This window comes from Tachypleus tridentatus, chromosome 11 (genome assembly GCF_004210375.1).
Source record: "Tachypleus tridentatus isolate NWPU-2018 chromosome 11, ASM421037v1, whole genome shotgun sequence".
Taxonomy (NCBI): Eukaryota; Metazoa; Arthropoda; class Merostomata; order Xiphosura; family Limulidae; genus Tachypleus; species Tachypleus tridentatus.
Genome location: NC_134835.1, coordinates 74,521,813 through 74,541,551, shown reverse-complemented (window position 1 = coordinate 74,541,551; position 19,739 = coordinate 74,521,813). Strand labels below are relative to the sequence as shown.

At 30.6% G+C, this 19,739-nt stretch overlaps 1 protein-coding gene across 5 annotated transcripts in view; it reads left to right on the top strand.

Moving 5' to 3' along the window:
* LOC143232478 (muscleblind-like protein 1) overlaps window positions 1-19,232 on the top strand; it is a 167,844-nt gene extending 148,612 nt beyond the window's left edge. For 3 of the 5 annotated variants that reach the window (XM_076468006.1, XM_076468005.1, XM_076468007.1), the window contains exons 4-9: window positions 3,669-3,851; window positions 5,421-5,648; window positions 10,504-10,569; window positions 13,163-13,301; window positions 14,522-14,592; window positions 15,133-19,232. In XM_076468006.1, coding sequence (XP_076324121.1) covers window positions 3,669-3,851; window positions 5,421-5,648; window positions 10,504-10,569; window positions 13,163-13,301; window positions 14,522-14,556 — 651 coding nt within the window. In that variant the 3' untranslated portion in view covers window positions 14,557-14,592; window positions 15,133-19,232. The remainder of the gene's footprint in view (window positions 1-3,668; window positions 3,852-5,420; window positions 5,649-10,503; window positions 10,570-13,162; window positions 13,302-14,521; window positions 14,593-15,132) is intronic. The other 2 variants (XM_076468009.1, XM_076468008.1) reach the window with 1 other exon arrangement.
* The last annotated feature ends 507 nt before the right edge of the window (window positions 19,233-19,739 follow it).

Sequence of the window (19,739 nt, the reverse complement as noted above, 5' to 3'; positions counted from 1 at the left end):
CTGGGATATGTTTCAAAGAAGCAACAGGGATTTTCTGGTTAAGTTTCCCAACCAATTACATATGACAAATTTTTTTAAATTGAGAAATGTCTTCCCTAATTTTTGAAAAAATATCCCATTTGGAACATTTTCCAGTTGAACTTTTGGGAGTACATATTTAAAAAAGTGAGATCTGCAGATCCTTTTTATGTTTAATGGTCAGTTTACTTTTAGCAAACAGAAATTCACCAGGTGAACCAAATCTCGCATCCATTAATGTCACTCACTGATGAATCCTCAGTAGTACAATTGTCCACATGGTCCATGTCAGATTAAAAAAATGTCCAAAACAAATCTATAACATCCTCTGAACACATGTCTACCATTTGTTTCTCACTTTATTTCTTAGCCTGCACTGGAGGCACAGCACACAAGGGAAACATATTGGAATTCCACTCATCATCAACATCATCCTTAGATGAAATAGTGATCAGATTGCTAACCATTTTGGGTTTGGCAACACCATTTCTCCCAGCCAAATTATTTCCCAACAATAATGATACAACCTTAATTGGCAGAATACGACTTACTCCAACTGCAATTTGTTTCAAAACTGGATCTGATGTAAGTATGCTACAAAGAGGAAAATTAACAAAACCACCCTCAATACCATGAACAATAAGAAACTAACCAGTAGCAGAACTTGAATCCAAAGGCAATGTACCTTCCAACAAGGATTGAGTCACCTTAGTATCATATAGAATATGTATGGGTATGGCATTAGCAGCATCATTTGTCAAAGACACGACTGGTCTAAATTCTTTCTTAACTACATCAGCCTTTTTATTGGTCAATTCAACAACATCAGCTGAATTGGTTAAAGTACATCCATATGTGAACATGGATGTATTGGGCATTGCCTCCTTTGTTTTTTCAAACACCAACAATCAAATAAAACACGGCCAAGGTTTTTTACAAAAATGGTAAAACTGAAGAATCTAAATGGACAATTTCACACTGGATAACAGAATTGTAGGAGTGTTATTTCTTCATACTGCATCTTTTTGGCCAACATACCAATGCCAATGAATTAACTTGCCACATAATTAGATCTTGTCCATTTATTTAATGTCTTAACCATGGACACTTTGTAGAAGTTGAAACCATTTCTTCTATAGTGACATCATTCCATGCAGTAGGTATTCTACTAGCAGTTTGATACCACAATTAACACTTCAATATTTCGTGGTATTCTTAAATAGAAAAGATGTAGATGAAGATAAAGTGCTAAAACTATCAGAACCATCAGTACATTAGGGTGAGTCACATGATCCAATTACAAATTTCATCATCTTTTGCTAGATATTCACCAAATTTTCTTTTTACTTCTGTGGTTTGTCTAAAATTCATAGCAACAAGAAAATATTCATTTTTATTATGAAATTACCAGAAAAAAAAGAGGGATACAAATTTTGCTGACAAAATTCACAGAAAATTTAATTTGTGCTGGCAAATGGTTTATAGAGGGGCAGATGAGTGTGGCACCCATCCCTCATTGTATATCTGCTGTTATAATGGAAATAATACTTTTTTTTAAAGTAAAACTTTGAAGTCATGGATTTATATAAATTCTTGTCAGAAAAATTGGACCTGCAAATTTCAGATGATAAGTTATAAAAATTATAAACTATGATATGCATTTAAACTATATAGCTTTTACAAAAGTTACTTTCTGAAATATTTCATGTATTGTTGTATAACACACTGAAAGGAAGAAAACACTAAAAACTGAAATTAAAGTGACTGATACAAGACCAAAGGAAGTATTTGATTATGTGATTACTTAAAAGAAATGCCTTGTGTCTTGAGATTCTTTTTCAGTTTTTCATGCAAGCACATGGGGTGGGCCCATTCTAGTATTGTGTATTTGAGTAGTGCCTGCATTAGTAAAGATAGGGTAGTCAGAACACCTGATGTCAATAGTACCACAACAATTCAACCACACACACACAACATAGAACTCTTTGTTTTGCAACCAAACTTTTCATAATATCACCATTAAAATTATAACTTTTTACTCTCTTGTTATGAAAAGTAAATAATAATTTCATATCAGATCACTAAATGAACTAATTAATAACTGTTACACTAAAGGGTCTTGTATGTACAATGTACATTGTGCTTTATTATTTTTACTATTTTACACTTGCTTTGTGTTTTAATTTTACTGGTTTATGTAGATGATGTCTGAAAATAAAATAATAAAAAAGAAGTTCTTAATTAAAAGTTATCTATTTTTATTTACATAAGGCCAATGACATTTACACTAATGAACAAATCTCTTTAACTTAATCAGAATAGCCAAATCTAAACACAAGTTGTTGCATGGCTACTCATTAAGCTATTAAATGTTAGTTTAATGTACTTATCTTAATTTTAAATGTTTCAAAATACAGTAAAGTTAACTTAGATACCAACTATTGAAGAAAGAACAATGCAGCCTTGTAGACTGTTAAGTTGATATGTTGATAAAGTTACACTATATCTTTAAATATCTGATAGGTTCAAGATCCCTTTTTAAGGTAAGAACAACCTTTAAAACTGTTATACTAAAGAATTAGTTTATTTCCTAACTCACACATAAAGTTGCACTTACAGTTAGAGTATGTTTTGTTTTTTCCTCGTCCAATTAGGACAGAAGAGTCACTGTGGTACTTATAATGTCTAATACCATGTGATCAAAATACTGAAGGTAGCTTAAATATAAGCATGTAAGGAAACCATGATCTTAAATGTAAGCCTTTTTTTTAAAGATTTAACTAGTTTACTGTATTATGTTAGATTAAATAATCTACAAATAAGATCTTTAAACATTAAACCTAGCCTAGCCTAGGTAGTAGTACATTTTCCATATGCTAAATATATTTTAATTACTAAATGGTGATAACAATAATTGCTACTAAATGGGATGAATTACATATGTCATTTAACGTCAGTGAAAACAGGCGTGAAATTTCCAAAAACAAAGTAGGGTACTCAGCTGGGTGAAGTAGACCTGCTTCTGAAAATAAAAGAAAATTTAAGTCTAGAATAAATAATAAAAAAAACAGCTCAAGTAAGTCCAGTACTGCCTTAAAGAATAAGTTCTGGTACCCATTACTGGTGAATACTGGCAGAATTTTGCCCTCAAGTAAAAGCATTTGAAAATTATAATATAAAACTATTAATTTTAAAAGTAAAGTTTAATATCAGTATAGGAAAACTAATTAGGTAATTACATGAATTACCTTTCATCCTTTTGGAAAAGGTCTTAGAAATAATTGTGAATTCTTAAACCAAACAAAACAGTCTTCGAACATACTACACTGTGTACATCTGTATGTGTATAGATTTAATTTAAAATGCTTATTCATATGAGAACTGAGATACATATAAAGAATCATGTAAAATAACTACAGAAATTTTTCTTTTCAAAATTTCATAATGGGGTTCCAAATGGGGTATCAAAAGGTTTCTTCAAGGTCTCAAGCTTTAATGTACAGACTTGCATGTAAAGAGTTGTTCAAAAAAATCTACTTTTAGGTTTTACAGTTTATTTCAATTTTATTGTACCATACTAAAGTGGAATTTTAAGAGAGTCTAACTTAGAATTAGTACTTTTTTATCTTACATCTAATTTTACATTTAAGGCAACAACAAATCCATATTTGGCTGCTCTTCCCACTGTTGCTTCAGCTGCATCCTTTGCTCATTACTTGAGCCCAAGCCCCATGGTTAGTATGATGCCTGCAGATGTGATGACAGCACCACTCAGTGTAGTCCCAACTCCTCTTGTTGCCACACAAAAAGTGCAACGGACTGACAGATTAGAGGTATGTAAAACTGTCATGTAGATACTTAAGCTTAACGAATGTTTAACAGAAGTGTTTATAAGCTTAATATTGTACATATTTAATTTTTGCATTTTGTTTATAGCAATAGTTTATTAATTATACACGAATCCTGCATATGCGTTTTCAATGTATAATTAATTTAATTGGAAGAGAGACAGTTATAGAACAACACACAGCAGCTGGCAATAATTTATAAAGAATCCAATACATTTGGTAATTACCAAGGTCATAAAAATTACATTTTGTAAAGCATTACATCTTAGAAAATGAAAAACAAACAAATATCTACCCAAAAAAACTTTTATGCAAGTATGCTATATATAAAAAAGTATTCTTAATGAAGAGTATTTATAAATATACATATATATATTCTTTCACAAAATGGTGTGAATATAAATCTGTAATGTGTGAAATATTTGTGTTTCAAAAATTTTATCATGAATGAAAACATAATAATGCAAGTGGACCTATTTATTTTACAGCAACATCAATATATGAAATGTTATCAAAACAGCTAAGAACATCTTATAAAACTGAGCACAGTCCCAGATTTTAAATCGTATTTCATACTAATTGTTGTGCTATGCTTCATTTAAATTCTTTCAAGTTTTACTTTTTTTTATGTGCTTTATGATGAAATCACCTTTTTTTTAAACAATACTGAAACCATATTTCTAGCTTAGAATGAAAAAGGACTTGTATATCTTATTGGAAGTGTGTAAAACAATATGCACTGTTGTGTTTGTGTGTTTCCATCATTATATAGAAACCTAATCTGAGTTGAAAAAGTTTTCTGAAACAAATCTTGTATAAAATCTAAATAATTTGCAAAAACAGCATAACATTAATTTACTTGATGTTGGCTTAAACATATTAATAATGAACAAAGTGTGTAATGATACAATGTCTTAAAATTTGAGTTATGGTCTTGTTCATTGTTTAGCCATTGTTGCTAATACTGTAAGTTTCAAAATGTATGACATTAGTTTAAAAACTTGTTGATAGTATTTTGTTTTAATGTATTAAATATTTTCCCTAAACAACCAATACCAACATAATAAAACATGTGACAGTATTTATATGTGGTAAAATTTTATTATCTTTTTCTTCATATGCTTGGGAAACTCCAACATGTTATAATATAATATCATAACTAGACATTCATTATTTAAATGTACCTAGATGCCAAAGGTCAATCTTAAAACTAAAGTGGTTGTGCCAGATGTTTTTGGACAAGACACCATGGGGAGACACTTATTTCTCTGCTTATATTGATAAGTTTTTATATTTATGTCAAATGTTTATTTTTCAACTTTATCTACTGAATTTTGCAATGCCCAAGCCTATATTTCAAAATGCATGGTGCAATAGATGGCATGCTGTGCTGCATTTGTTCTTAATTGGCTGTGTGTGTATTTGTGTGTGTGTGGGAAAGAGAACAAGAAAAAACTTCACTTCCCCATCTATGTCTCTGCTAGCTGGATGTCTTTGTCTCTTAAAGTTTTTTCTCCTACCTCCCCACCCACTTTCCTTCCCATTTCCCTATAGGTATGTCGAGAGTTCCAGCGTGGGAATTGTAAACGAGTGGAAACTGAGTGCCGCTTCGCTCACCCTCCTGAGCACGTGACAGTGGACAGTACAGAAGGCATGGTGACGGTCTGTATGGATTTCGTTAAGGGACGTTGTACACGAGACCCATGCCGCTACTTTCACCCCCCACCTCATTTGCAGGCTCAGCTAAAGGCTGCCCAAAGCCGAGCTAACGCCGCTTCTCTGGTAGGATAATAATTATTTCACTGGCTCTTCCTCTCTGGCTTCAGGTCTGACTTATAGATTAGCTGCTTTATATAGTTGTGTGCATCTGCTGAGAGTTTTGTATTATCTTAGAAATATTTGTTTTACCATATTGATAAGGAAATAACATGAACCCAGTACAGCAACTTAACTGTATTTTTAGCTCTGCTTATACAAGAATGTAATTACAACACAGTTGTAATGTACACAGACACCAATCTACACTTAATCTCTAATGCTCTTTACAGTGCAGAATTATTTACTCACTTAACATCAATTTCTCATCTGTAGGTACAAACACAAAAAATTGTTTGTATTACTATTGCATGAGAATTCTCTTTACAAATGAAATAGAAAAATAATTTTGAACTTTAAGCTTACATACTTAATATTCACACATTAGTTTCTAAATATGTGAAAACTAAGAATTACCATTAAATGGTGGCCATGACTAACTGATGCTGCCACTGTAATATCCCTGCTGTTTTAAGGGTTAAGAAAATTATTCTCAGAAGTAGAACACTATAGAATTTTTTTTTTATGTTTCACCTAGCAATACAGGTAAGAAAACAACAACATAAATTACTGATGAACGTATTGTTTAATATTTACAGAAATGATTACAGCATTATCACTGACTCATATTTTGCATAAAGTGGTTGCATGTTCAAAACTAGTAAACTTGGGGCCTGTTTTTTAAGGGTATGTAGATTACAGAAACAATTTTGGACCTGACAAACACTTAGTTTCAAAATAGTATTATTACAGAAGGGCTCAATAATATATCACTATGATTACAGGGGTGTTTATTAAATTTAGGATTTTTTTTTGAAGATATACAACAATTACATAATTAGAATTAGCTTTGAATATTTTAGTTAAAAATAGCAAGATGCTATTCTCCACTTAGCAACTACTGTTTTATTCATTATATGAGATAAAAAGAATTGTGAAAAATAAACTTAGGTTTTATTTTCATTAGAAAAGTATAGTTGTGGAATATTTAAAAACTGATATTCCATTATATTATGTCCCCTGCTGGTACAGCGGTAAGTCTACAGATTTGCAATGCTAACATTAGGGGTTCGATTCCCCTTGGTGGACTCAGCAGATAGCCCGATGTGGCTTTGCTATAAGAAAACACACATCCATTATATTATTACACCATTGAAGAAGGTGCAAGTGCTGTTAAATCTCTTTATGCATGGGTAGAGTTCAAAGTGTGCATGCCATGGCCTTTTACAGAGTGCCATTCAACATGATGTTAAGTATCAGCTCATCCCTTAAGTAATGTCTCATTTTAGGTTCAGAATGAGAGAAATGATTTCAAATGCTTTTAACGTTATTTAATCAATAATGTATGTTCCATTATTATTAATTACTTCTTGCCAACAATTCACAAGCTTCTGAATGCCACTTCTATAAAATTCTTGGTGTTTGGAGGAAAAGAATGTAGAGAGGGTGGTTTTGTCATCTTCATGTGTTCAAAGCTCTTTTCCATCAAGATAATTCTGCAAACTTTGGAATAGATGATAATCAGATGGGGTAAGGTCTGAAGAATAAGAAGGATGTGGAAGTTTTTCCAAGTCTAGCTCTTCAATCTTTGCAAATGTGATCCTTGCTGTATGGGTCCGTGCATTATCCTGGTGTAACACAACACGTTTACAACTGATCAAAGCAGGCCTCTTTGCTTTCAGTGCAATATCCAAGCACTATAACTGTTGACAATGGAACTCTGATGTAATCATTACATTTAGAGGCAGCAACTCAAAATGGATCACACTGACAATATCCCACCAAATGCTTAACAAGACTTTCCAAGGGTGGAGGTCCATTTTGGGCTGTGCTTTAGCCAGTTTATCTGCATTAAGCCATTGTCTGCACCACTTAGCATTTTTATAATTTATCAATTTTTCATTTCAGTCACTAACCTGTCCAATAAAGGTGAGTTATATTCACGAGATTGCAGAGAAGTGCAAATGTCCACTCTTGCTCTAAGGTTGGCTTCTGTCAAATCACAGGAGACCCATTTTCCAAGTTTTGACACCTTTCTAAGCTGTTGAAGATGATGGTGAACTGTTGAATGGGTTGAATTAAGCTTCTGTGCTAGTTCTTCAACTGTTACAGCACAATCTTCATCAAGTGCAGCCAGCAACAAGTCATCATTAAACTCAACAGGACAACCTCAAAGTGGTACATCATTTAAGCTGTAGTCACCTGATCTGAACTTCTGAAATCACCTTTGACATTTTCTTTCATTGAGAGACACTGCACCATAAATACCTTGAATGTTTTATGTAGTTTCTGCTGCACTATTGCCTTGTTTAAACTCATAAAGCATTGTATGTCTAATGTGCTCCCCAGACACATCCATCTTCATGAGGGTTTATTTGATTAATGATCTGAAAAAATGGGGTTGGGTTAGTTTCTTTTAATTGTCTGAACATTTGTATACACATCCTATTACATATTTTAGTCATTAAAGCTTTCTGCAATTTGTATTAAATTTTTGGACATTACTTATGGTATGACCTGATATATAATGTCAGAGTTATTATCTATTCATTTTACCCTACAATATTGGTTTTGGAACTATTCATGGTAGAGGAGAATAAATGCCAGACACAATGTACAGGGATAGTGAAAAATATGCTAGATATGCATTTTGGAGGTTCAAGGGGTTGTGCAAACTGTACGATGGTCAAGTGTATCTTTAACTTCTCCATGAACATCACCTTGCACTCTGACTTTTCAAAGTCTGAATCAGATTTATATTATCAGTTCTCAGACATGTCTGAGTACACGTACTTTTGAAACATTTTATTTTTGTTTACAAAAAACGTTTATATTATACTCAAAGCTTGCCATATTTCATGTAGTAAATTCAAAATTATGATCAACAGTCCTTGAGTATTGAGTCAAGCCTTTTGCTTAAACAATTCACTTAATTTTCTGCAGTCTTGTTAAGCAAAGCTGACTGTTTTCTTATAATTTTGATTAACCTTTTAAAAATAAATGACAGTGTTAAAAAATTAAAGTTTTTTGGCTGATTGCTGGTTCTGTCTGCTGCATTATGCTGTCCCCCTGGTGACAGACAGATGATCAGTTTTGACTAAATATGTTTGAACTATGATTCTTTAAATATATTTAAAAAGTTATTATATTTAAGTAATAAATAAAAACTTTTTTTACATGTTCTGACCTCCTAAGGTGCAGGTGTTTTTTTTTTATTTATAGAATCATAAATAATATGAAAATATTACTTAAGTAAACCCATGAACATGTTCTGACCTCCTAAGGTGCAGGTGTTTTTTTTTTATTTATAGAATCATAAATAATATGAAAATATTACTTAAGTAAACCCATGAACATGTTCTGGCCTCCTAAGGTGCAGGTGTTTTTTTTTTTATTTATAGAATCGTAAATAATATGAAAATATTACTTAAGTAAACCCATGAACCATTGGTTCTTTGACATGTGTTGTGCCATATTTTTTCTTGTCCAACTTTTTCATGTCATTTTGTAAGTCAGTGGTTTGATTAGTTCATATTTATAAACAGATGTTTCATCAATAATTTAATACGAATGTAGTCCTAAGCTAGAAAATAATTGCATAAATTCAAATATTTTGTAAAATTGATTTTAAGACATAATATACAGAGGAAAAAAATATGATAAAGTATTTATATATCCTGAAAATTTATATAAAAACTTTTGTGCTTAGAATTTGAACAATATGGACAGTAGTGTGTCACTGAGAAATTAATCTTGTATAATTATTATGTAAGTTAGTTACAGTAATTCCCTATGACAAATCAACCTTTATTTAAACAAGGAAAGCAAACATTTATGTATCATTTGTTCTTTTAAGTACAACTTGCTCTGCTGAAGATGCATATTCTTATTTTCAGTCAACTATTTCCAAGAAATATTTCATTCACAGAAATATATTAACTTGATTTATGTTTCAAAATAATTAACCACATATAAACTTATGAAAGATAAGGAATTTAGCAAGAACAGAATTTGTTAATATGATTTTTGTTTCTTGTGACATACCAACTTGAATTAAAGAACAATTTTATCTTGCTGTTTTATTTTAATTCATGCAAAAATGTAGTATTGAAACTTTTCACAAATTTGAACAGTAAACAAAATAAAATTTCAGTTTTTGTTGGGTTTTTTTCTTGGCAATTAAATTTGGCAGGATATAAAAGAGTTAACCAGTTTGAATGCCCTTTATTTATAGAATAATTTTAAATTCTTGAATACAGAAGTTACATCAAAATAACACTTGATAGTAGGGCTATGATAAAGTGTGTGTTTTTATGTAAGTGTTTTGAGATTTATTTATAATTTGAATATTATGAAATTGTTCTTTCTGTTAAGGTGAAGATATTAACTATTATGCCAGCACTTATCCTCTAAGATCCTTACTAATGACATCAGTTTCTTATTGGCCACCAGGTGGTGCTGTTTAAAGCTAGATATAACTTATTGTATACAATATTTTATTAGGTTATTTTGATTATAAATTGGTACAGATAAACCATTGTAGAACTTCTGTTTCTTACGTATTAGAACTTAGCATTATGACTTGAGATGAGGATAGGGGCTGGCTTCACTTCAGTGTTTTTTTAAATTCAATTTTGACAGTTGTATATTATTAATTGGCTCTTTATATTGCATGTTGGACTTGGTGATCTGACTTGTAATTGTTGCTATTTTATTTTTTATTTCTCTTCATCATCTTGCTGCTTGCTGTTTCATGTGCTACCACCTATTGTCTACCCCTGGCACCTGCCAACCACCATCAACTGCTCTGCATACTAATTAGCCACATGTGATCAAGACTTTGATCAGCAAGAAGCGCCTGCATGATCCTGATGATGATCTGATTCTGGTATTCGCCCTTAGTGCTTTTGCATGTAGCTCAGACTTCTTAATTTTGGCAGTAGAGGACGTAGTGCAGTGTCTTACCACTTTACTGATCATGCTAAGGGGCATGACAAGTGGGAAATTTGAGGCTTATGGTTGAAGTTTGAGCTTAGGCAACATACTAATTTGGATTGCATGAAGAGCATGGAATCCCAGTATGTTATGTTGTATGCTATTAGTTTTTACTTCTTCAATAATTTTATGGCAAGTTGCATATGCATGGTATTTTTTAATTTTAAAAACATTGATTACTGATTAAGATACTGAAATTGGCATACAAGTGCAACTTCTATTTTAATAAAACCTTCTAGCTTTATTTTTATCAAAATATATAATATACTAATCCCCATTTTCATCACTAATTCATTGGAGCTTTCTTATATGTATATGTTACTGGTATTTCCACTTTCCTACTTTTTAATGGTATTGTTTTAAAATGACCAGAAAAACATATTTATAACAATGGCAAAAACCATGAGGCTTGAAGTTTGGAAGATATGAAAAATAGGAATGTCTTCAATATTTATGAAAATTCAAGAACACACTTGCCCTTCAACTTATAAATATGCCATGCACTATTAAAAATGTTACTTTCTGCTCAAAGTGAAAATTGAATGTGACTGTTTTATGTTTTTATTCCACAATTCTGTACAGTATTCATTTCTCCAGAGCTTGACTTAACAATAGCTTAGTTTCAGATTAGTTTAAAATGATCAAGTCTTTTTCCCACTTTTGGTCTGATGCTGCACAACTCCCTCTTATTACTGAACTATCTAGTAGCAACCTCATGGGTTTGGTATCAGTATTATGCTGATAACTGTTGCTTAGTAATAGGTTTAATTTGTATATAAAAAATAAAGTTATAACCTTATGTAAGAGAAAGAATTTGATATCCAAAAGGTTATTATTTTAATCTAGCTAAACTCTCTGTCCTTATATTAAAATGCACTCTTTTATCTCTCTCATTTTTTCTTCAATATCTCACTCTGTTATATAGTAATAAATTCAACATTTTTATCAGATTTTTTTTTAAATTAATAATCTAATAAATGTTAATGGAAAATGAGAATGTAAAAAAATTATATTGAAATTAACTATTTGTAGACTTAACATTTTGGTGTGCATTAGAAGTACAGTTTTAAAGAAATAAAGCTAGTGTACTAGGTTATACATATTACACTGACCTTCCTTGAATAAGTTACTCATAAGCTAATTAATTATAATTGTTAAAAAATTATAACTATAGAAAATGAACCAACAGTGTTTTCATGTAAAACTGTTGTTGTTTGCCAAATGCTAACAATACCATTATTTATGGCAAATATTTATTTCATATACTGGAGAAGTAGAATCAATAAAATCAGTATCAACAAGCTTGTAATAGTGTCAGAAAAGGGCTAAACATGTTGAAATGAAAGACTGGTTATATAGTTCATAAAGAAAACAGTACGCAGCCAAATACTAGGTTTATCAAGAATGAAACATTAAAAAAATTATAACAAAGTTTGTGTAATATTTAATTATGTGCTAAATATGCACTTCACTGAATAATATCAAATGGAAATATCAGACATTTTTACCTTAGTGTATTAAAATCAAATCCTAGTATATGGCTTGGATGGAAAACAGTTGTCATTATGTTGGAGTGTACAATTTATACAAAATTTTGGTGGAAATTAGTCATTACCTTAAGAATTTAATCATCTTATACACTTATTTATCACCCTCATACATAAAAGTTATAACATTAATGCATATTCAAAGTTTTATATCACTTTGGTGGAAGATAGTTATAATATTAGTGTATAATTAGAATATAATTTTATTACACATTTTCAAGTATATCTCACAAATATTTGCCATTTACTAGTCGTCATTTACTTTGACTATAAGTATGTTTTGACACAAATTTATAGTAAACACCATTATTGTGTTTGGTTGACTATATATTCATTTGAGAAAATAAATAGTCTTCCATAAATTTTGGGGTTTCTAATTAGTATATTCTATACTTCCAATTTTCGTACTTTTTAAACTGCTTTGGTATTTTTGGGACACTTAGTAAATTTGTAGTTCAAGTTTGATGATAAAAATTATATGATATAGATTGTTAGAACATTAGTATACTTTATGTTCATTATATTATTGGTTTCCAAGGCGACCAGACCTAATAGAGATGCTGCTCTTTAACTATGTTTTACATATTTAAAGAATTAAACATTATATAAGCTGCTTTCACAGATTCCATAGAACTTATTGAATTAGATATTAACTTTTAGAGTATCTTGTTTTATATGTTCTTCTTTCCACTCTTATTATTGTATTAAACCTATATCAGCTTTTAATAAAAGTGATTGTTCTGTTTTATAGTTAGCATGTTATTACATCCTGTGTAATCATTTTTTAAATTATGTAATATTTATTTAGTTACCACTGAAATGTGAAAAAATATACATACAGTGTACTAAAATAAATAAATCAAAGGTGACATTTATAGACTATCAGTATTACTCACTCTATATAAACTTATAGCTCACATGCCACCATTCTTCTTTTAGGCCTTCCCAGGAATGATACCATTTACAAAACGTCCAGTCTTGGATAAAAGTGGAATTCCAGTGTTTCAACCCAGTGCAACTTCAGCCTATCAACAAGCCTTGGCCATGCAGGTTCAGCAGCCATTTGTGCCTGTTTCATGTATCTATCATCATTTTATCATTATAAATAACACTGTGTCATCAGGAGCAAAAACTTGTGTTTTATTTTAAGAAATATTCATAATTGTACAGAAGTTAATATAAAAAATTGTGAAATTTATAGCATTTTTATATTTATAAGAACTACTATAAATAACATCAGTTCTATGAGAAGTTTTAAAAAATTTTTTGACTGTACAAATTACATATAAGTTTTTAACTTTATGATACAAACTTGTGCAAAATAATGGGAAATAATTTTATCTATGTGCAGTTACTTTTATTATGATAATACTGAAATTCTTGTTTAGTTTTGTAATAAATAGAATTATATATATATATTTAGTTCATTAATAATTATTAATCAAAATAACACTGTAAACTGATATGTCTTTCTACTTTGAAAATGTTCACTCTCAGATCTTTCATACCATCATAGATATAATGTATTTTCAAAACCAATGTGTTTATGTAATGCTCCAAACGATTATTAACTATCACTTAAAACAGTGCAAACATGAAGTTTATGCTAATTTTATGTCATGAGGATGAAAATAAATCAGAAAATATTTGACTCACTTTATAATGCATAATACATTCTGAGGATAAATATCTACAACCATTTATGATTCTTGAATTTTGCTGTTGTTGGCAAGAACTTAATAACAATAATGCAACAGCACTGTAATTAGGCTCTGAACTCTATCAATATCTTCCACCATAATGCCAATGCCAAGAGTATAGAAAATACTTGAAAATGTTTAGCTCACTCATACTGCTGAGAACCAAACAGAGAATTTAAGTGTGCAGTTTTGTTGGGAACAACATGCAACACCCTATGGGAAAATTAAGGATCTGTGTAACTAAAAAAATTGAGTTACAAGATCATGTGAACATAAGCTATGAATCTGAGAATGGAAGTTTAATAGAATTGAAAAAAAACTTGGATATTTTTTTAAATATCACATTAAAGGAGCAGGAAACTCCAAAATGTAATGGAAACTTTTTTATATGTTAATATGCAAAAATAATTTCAAGGTTTTTATCATTTTCTTTTTTATTTAAAAGCACAGATAAATAAATATAAAAATGTGAGAAACGGTAAAATTGCATGGTTGTGGAAGCTGTATATTATTTAGATTTTTTTTTTCTTTAGCCTGCTTTACTAACTGTATTCACAAGATATTTGTGTAAAGTTGTTGTAATTTGCTGTTGTTTTAGTTGCTGGGAATCCAACAGGTATGCCAAGATTTTAAAGAAAATTTGTGAAGCTGAAAGCAAAAGTTCTGAAGGTGAGTTTTATATTATAGATTTTATAATCCATCATTGAAGAAAAAGTCTCAAAGTCATTGCTCTGTGTGACAACGTTTAGTTAGAGTAGACCATGCTATATTTCCATATAGATGGTTTTAATCTTTCAGTTTGTTACAATCAATTTTAATTATTAGTACAAAACCCTATCATGCTGGTTTCTAGGTCTCGTTTTGAAATACTCATGAAGCCACCAGGAAAAATATACACGATGTTACTGATTCTTCATAGTTATCTTGTTCACTTGTGTTAGATCATTACGTTATGAGATGGGTATAAGGCTAATAAATATATTCTTTATATGAGGCATAATCATATCTTTAAGTGCTTCCTAACTATCAGTTTCTCAAGTTATTTTTAGAGTCATTAACTGTAAAAAATTGGGGGCATTGAAGAAATTCTTGAATTGCTGAATCACATTATCATGCATCCGTGGCTTCAACTTTATCTGTGCATTGTATTACCATTTTAAGCTCACAGCTTCAAAGCTAGAATAATCTTTTTTCTTTTTTTTTTCGTAGGTGTCTAAAGACAGTGTTGGATCATGGGTCTGTGCCTATGAACAGACAGACAGAAGAAGCCCCTCCATAAAAACAAGGTGTTACTATTCACTAAGATCTCCCTGTTGTTTCTATCTGGATGTATAATTATTGCAAGACAGACTCCCTAATTTGCAGTGTTCTGTGTCCAGGGGGCATCACTGAATTTTCTGTACATGACCTACTACTTGATAATTTTAATGTAAGAGGTTAAAGTTGTTTAAACTACACAAACTGTTACTATGTCTGCATGGCGTGATTGACTCCCAAGAAGACGTGGAGCTAACGTAAAGGATCTAGTCACTGGAGGAAAAGCCAATAAAGAACTTAGTGAACTCATGTATATTTTTGTGTACCATTTTTAGTGCAGCTCCCTGGATGATTAGAACGTTATATTTAAATTAAAATATTACCTTGAAGTTGAATATGGCATTCATTTATATATTAATATTTTTATCCTCCAGTAATTAACAATGATGAAAAAGAAACATTGGAAGTTTAACCTTATGCTATGCAAGTTTCAAAAAAATTTCAATGCAGATTTTATTAATGTCATGAATGATTTCCGTTTTGCTATGTTCCTTTTTTTAAATGTCTTACCAAAGGTTATACATGAGCTGAACGTGCTTTAGAGGTCTTATTGGTTGTGCATGTTTAGGGATGTCTGAAGGTCAAGTCAAGCATGTTCCAAAACAATTTGGAGCAATTTTAAGAATACACCTTGTAGAGGAAATGGCTTTTGAAAAAAAAAAAATGGAGAGGATATTTTTAATAATGTTGTTTTTGTATGTCACGTTATTTTACTGTTACACTCATATCTTTATAAATACTAGTGACATATAATTTAAAATGGTTGTTGTGTTTCTTGTCTACTGTTATTGATGGTGTTGGTTTTATAACAAGATAAATTGTTCTTGCAAAGTCATCTGAGGTAGATCCCAGTGCCTCATAGTTCAGGATGTGACCTAAGCACTTGGAGATAAGTGGTTAAAACATATTACATAGTGTACATGTTGATGTCTTGTGTATTTGATGACCTTACCATAAGGAAGGTTTGACGTGTTCACTTACACCATGTGAACACTAGTAGTTTTTTTCTTATTAACTCTTTTGTTATAATGCTGAACTCTTAAAAATTTTTAGGTCAATATATTTAGACTATTTTAAATGTTATTGTTTGTGTTTCTAAGGTCACAAACAATTCTAAACGAGCTTCAAATTTTACAAGTATTTGTATCGAGCTTAAATATCCTGATTCTATGTGAATCATTATTTTGTGCATGTATACATCATCAGAGCTTTGTCACTACGAACTGTGTTAACTTTTCTGTTGAAAGCCCTATTCTTAAAGTATTGATTGGTCCTTTTACATCTCTGATCTTAGCCAACTCAAATTTTATCTATACTAACAGGAAAAGTCTAATGTACAATACTACAACTAAGCTTACCAAGTTATGACACTTCATCCTGAAAATGGATACTATCAATTTTGCTGTATTTGTCACTTGCTTTGAAGACACTTAATTTGACAAATTTTTGGTATATTATCAACAATGCCACTTTTGACTTATTTGACTGTTTGAATATGTTTATAATTATTAGTGGTACTTGTAGCCTTTGTTATAGATAACAATTTGATTACAAAAATCATAATTTAAAACTAGCCTTGTAATTTGAATTGTTCACTCTTTATGTCTACTCAGATGTAGTGAATGATTTTTTTTTTCTGATAAGAGTGAAAAATATTACCATCTTTTAAAATGACAGCACATTTTGAAAGAGCTTATTTCTTGTATCTGTACAAGCATACATGGAACAAAATGTCAATTTTTTTAAACCAAAATTTATAAGTGACCATTTCAAAAGTACTGACTAGGGTACTTTCAGACTAGCATTCCAGTGTGATCATAATGACCTAAGGCTCATGTTTATTGTAGAAAATCTTTCTTAAACTCTTCTGTTTATTCTTCTTCCCTGGATGAATGAACCCTTAATATTTGCTAGATTTTCCTAAATATTCTATTTCTCTGCTCAAGACTCATACATTAAATTGATGATAAAACTGGATTTTAGGGCTGTGCTTGTCCTATTCCTTTGCATAGTAATATTGGTTGCTATGCTACTTGTGTTGGACATTATTTTATAATGCATGTAGGTGAGCAAAAAGCTTCAACATTATTTAAGAATTTTTGTTGGAAAGTTATGTGAATGTATTGATTGATTACTTGGTCTGCTAAAGTTGTCAGTAGACTAGCTTAGATATTTGTAAGTGGAACAGTCAGTTTGTCTGATTGTTTGGTCTGCAAGTGATTCATTTAAACTGTTTGGAAAAGTAGTTTATTATTCTCTCTGATCTTGTGATTAGGTAGTTGCTTGATTAATTACTTTTAGGCAGTTTAATAACTTTTTATTACACATGTTGGTTATAGATTATGTTTTTAGCTGGTGAATCCTTGCTTATCACAGCCCAGTAAGTAATCACGCCTGTGATATGGTGACAAGATATGATCCATTGGGATCTTACTTTCTATTTTCCAAGGAGAATTGCCTAGAGCTATAGTAAAGACTGTATATGTCAGTAGAAAAGTATAGGGTATCCTCAGCTACAGCCATAACAGACTTTCCAAAAATTAATCGATCCCTACTTTCAATTTTTAACCAAGTGACTTATATTGCATTACAAACAGGGGTAGCCCCTGTGATGGTGAATACTGGCTCTTTTTTTACATAATTTAATTGTACTGAAAGCTAGTATGCTTGTCCTATCAGTTTTTCCTTGATCTCTTTTTATGAGCAATTTCTATTTTGCTGTTCATCTTTTGTTGGCTGTGCATATCATTATCATCTTTTGTGTTAAATAAAAACACAATGCTTGACACATTTTAAATATTTTGTACCTTTTACACATTTTCTTCAAACAAACGTTTTATAAATTTAGAAAATCTTGCTTACTGTCTCTCAGTTGCTGGTGGTTAATTTTATGTTTAAGCAAAATTGTATGAAGAAAAAGCATTTACAATTTAAATCATAATTTGTGTCAGTACAGTGTGATATTCATTCAAAGTGTTCTAATAAATCAACTGGCATTTTATTTACAGCCAGTGCAAGACTGATTGCTGTAGTAACTTAAATCTAGTTATATATTAACAAAAAGGTCAACTAAACTTTCATCTCTTCTAATTAAATGCTATCCAACAGTTCTTGATGATCTGTGAAATTCACTATTGCATTAACTCTGTATAAATAACAAAGTCAAGTTTATGATGCTACAAAAAGATACGTTTTTCTGTAGTATCTTTTAATAATCCTTTTTTGTGATCATGATAGAAGCAGTTAAAAGTTTTGCTTAAGAGCTATTTATTTTTTAAAACAGTGAATTTGCCTTATTTGTTAGAAGTTTTCAAAAAATTATGTGATTGTGTATAATAGAGTTGCTTTGAACAAAATTGCTTTTTCTGGTGTACGTATCAAAATAAATATTTAACAAGTGCTAGGAAAGCAACAGTACTTCATTTATTAATTTCTTATAAATCTTTATTGTTACCTTTTTTTTCTGATTCCTTAAGATAAAACTGTAAATCAGTAATAAAAGAAAGGAATTGAATAATTTGAATAGTGTAATGTTTATGTAAGAGATAGAATCAGTCCTTCCAATATTAAATCTTGTTGCTTTCACACTATTAGTACTAAGGATACTTCTGAATTAGTAAATGACTTGCTTAAGAAACAGGTAATTTGTTATTTGAAAACAACACAGTTACTTTGCCTCGAGTTTCTCTGTTTCACAAAAGTGGAGAAACGGTGTCATGGCATTAATTAAGAAACTTCAAAATTTGTAGGTTGATTATTGATATTAACAAAACAAAAAGTTTGGAAGCACTGGTAATATCTTGTTTCTGAAGAATAGTTTTGTACTAATAATTCATTGGGCTTGACAGCTTCTACACTGTATATCTTGTCTTGGTCACAAGATATTAGAACAAAGTAGTTAGTCCTGATTATTGTAATATGTGTCTTGTAGAACTAGCAGTTATTCACACAGCAGTCTGTATTACAGGAAATAAAGAACATTTGTACCAGATCGCGAAGATGATCCATTGATTTTTTTATAGTAATGGTAAAACATAAACACTTTAATTTATTCTTAATACAAGAGTGTAATAACTAGTATAGATAGTTGTTATAGATATTTCATGACGGTTGTGCTACAGACCCCAAAAAATATGCTGCTGGATGGAAGCAAGTTGAAAACACTTGCAATCAACAAACCATTAAGTCTTCCTCTGTTTTTGATTCAGTTAATGTCTGTAATAAATTATGAAATCGGACTTAGGTTTAATTACACTTTTACAGGTTGTTCTGTCAATTATTTGATTTACAAATAAAGCTTATATCAGATAAAATTAAACCCAAATTCAAGTTTTAAACCATTATATAAATACCCATACGCACATTTTAATTAAAGTTTTACTAGACTTATTCAGCGCATGATGTAACTATTCTGTTATACTTAACTCTTTGACTGCGACTTCTTTACATACACACTTATCTTCAACTGCTGAAGTCATCAGATCTCACCCTATACAACG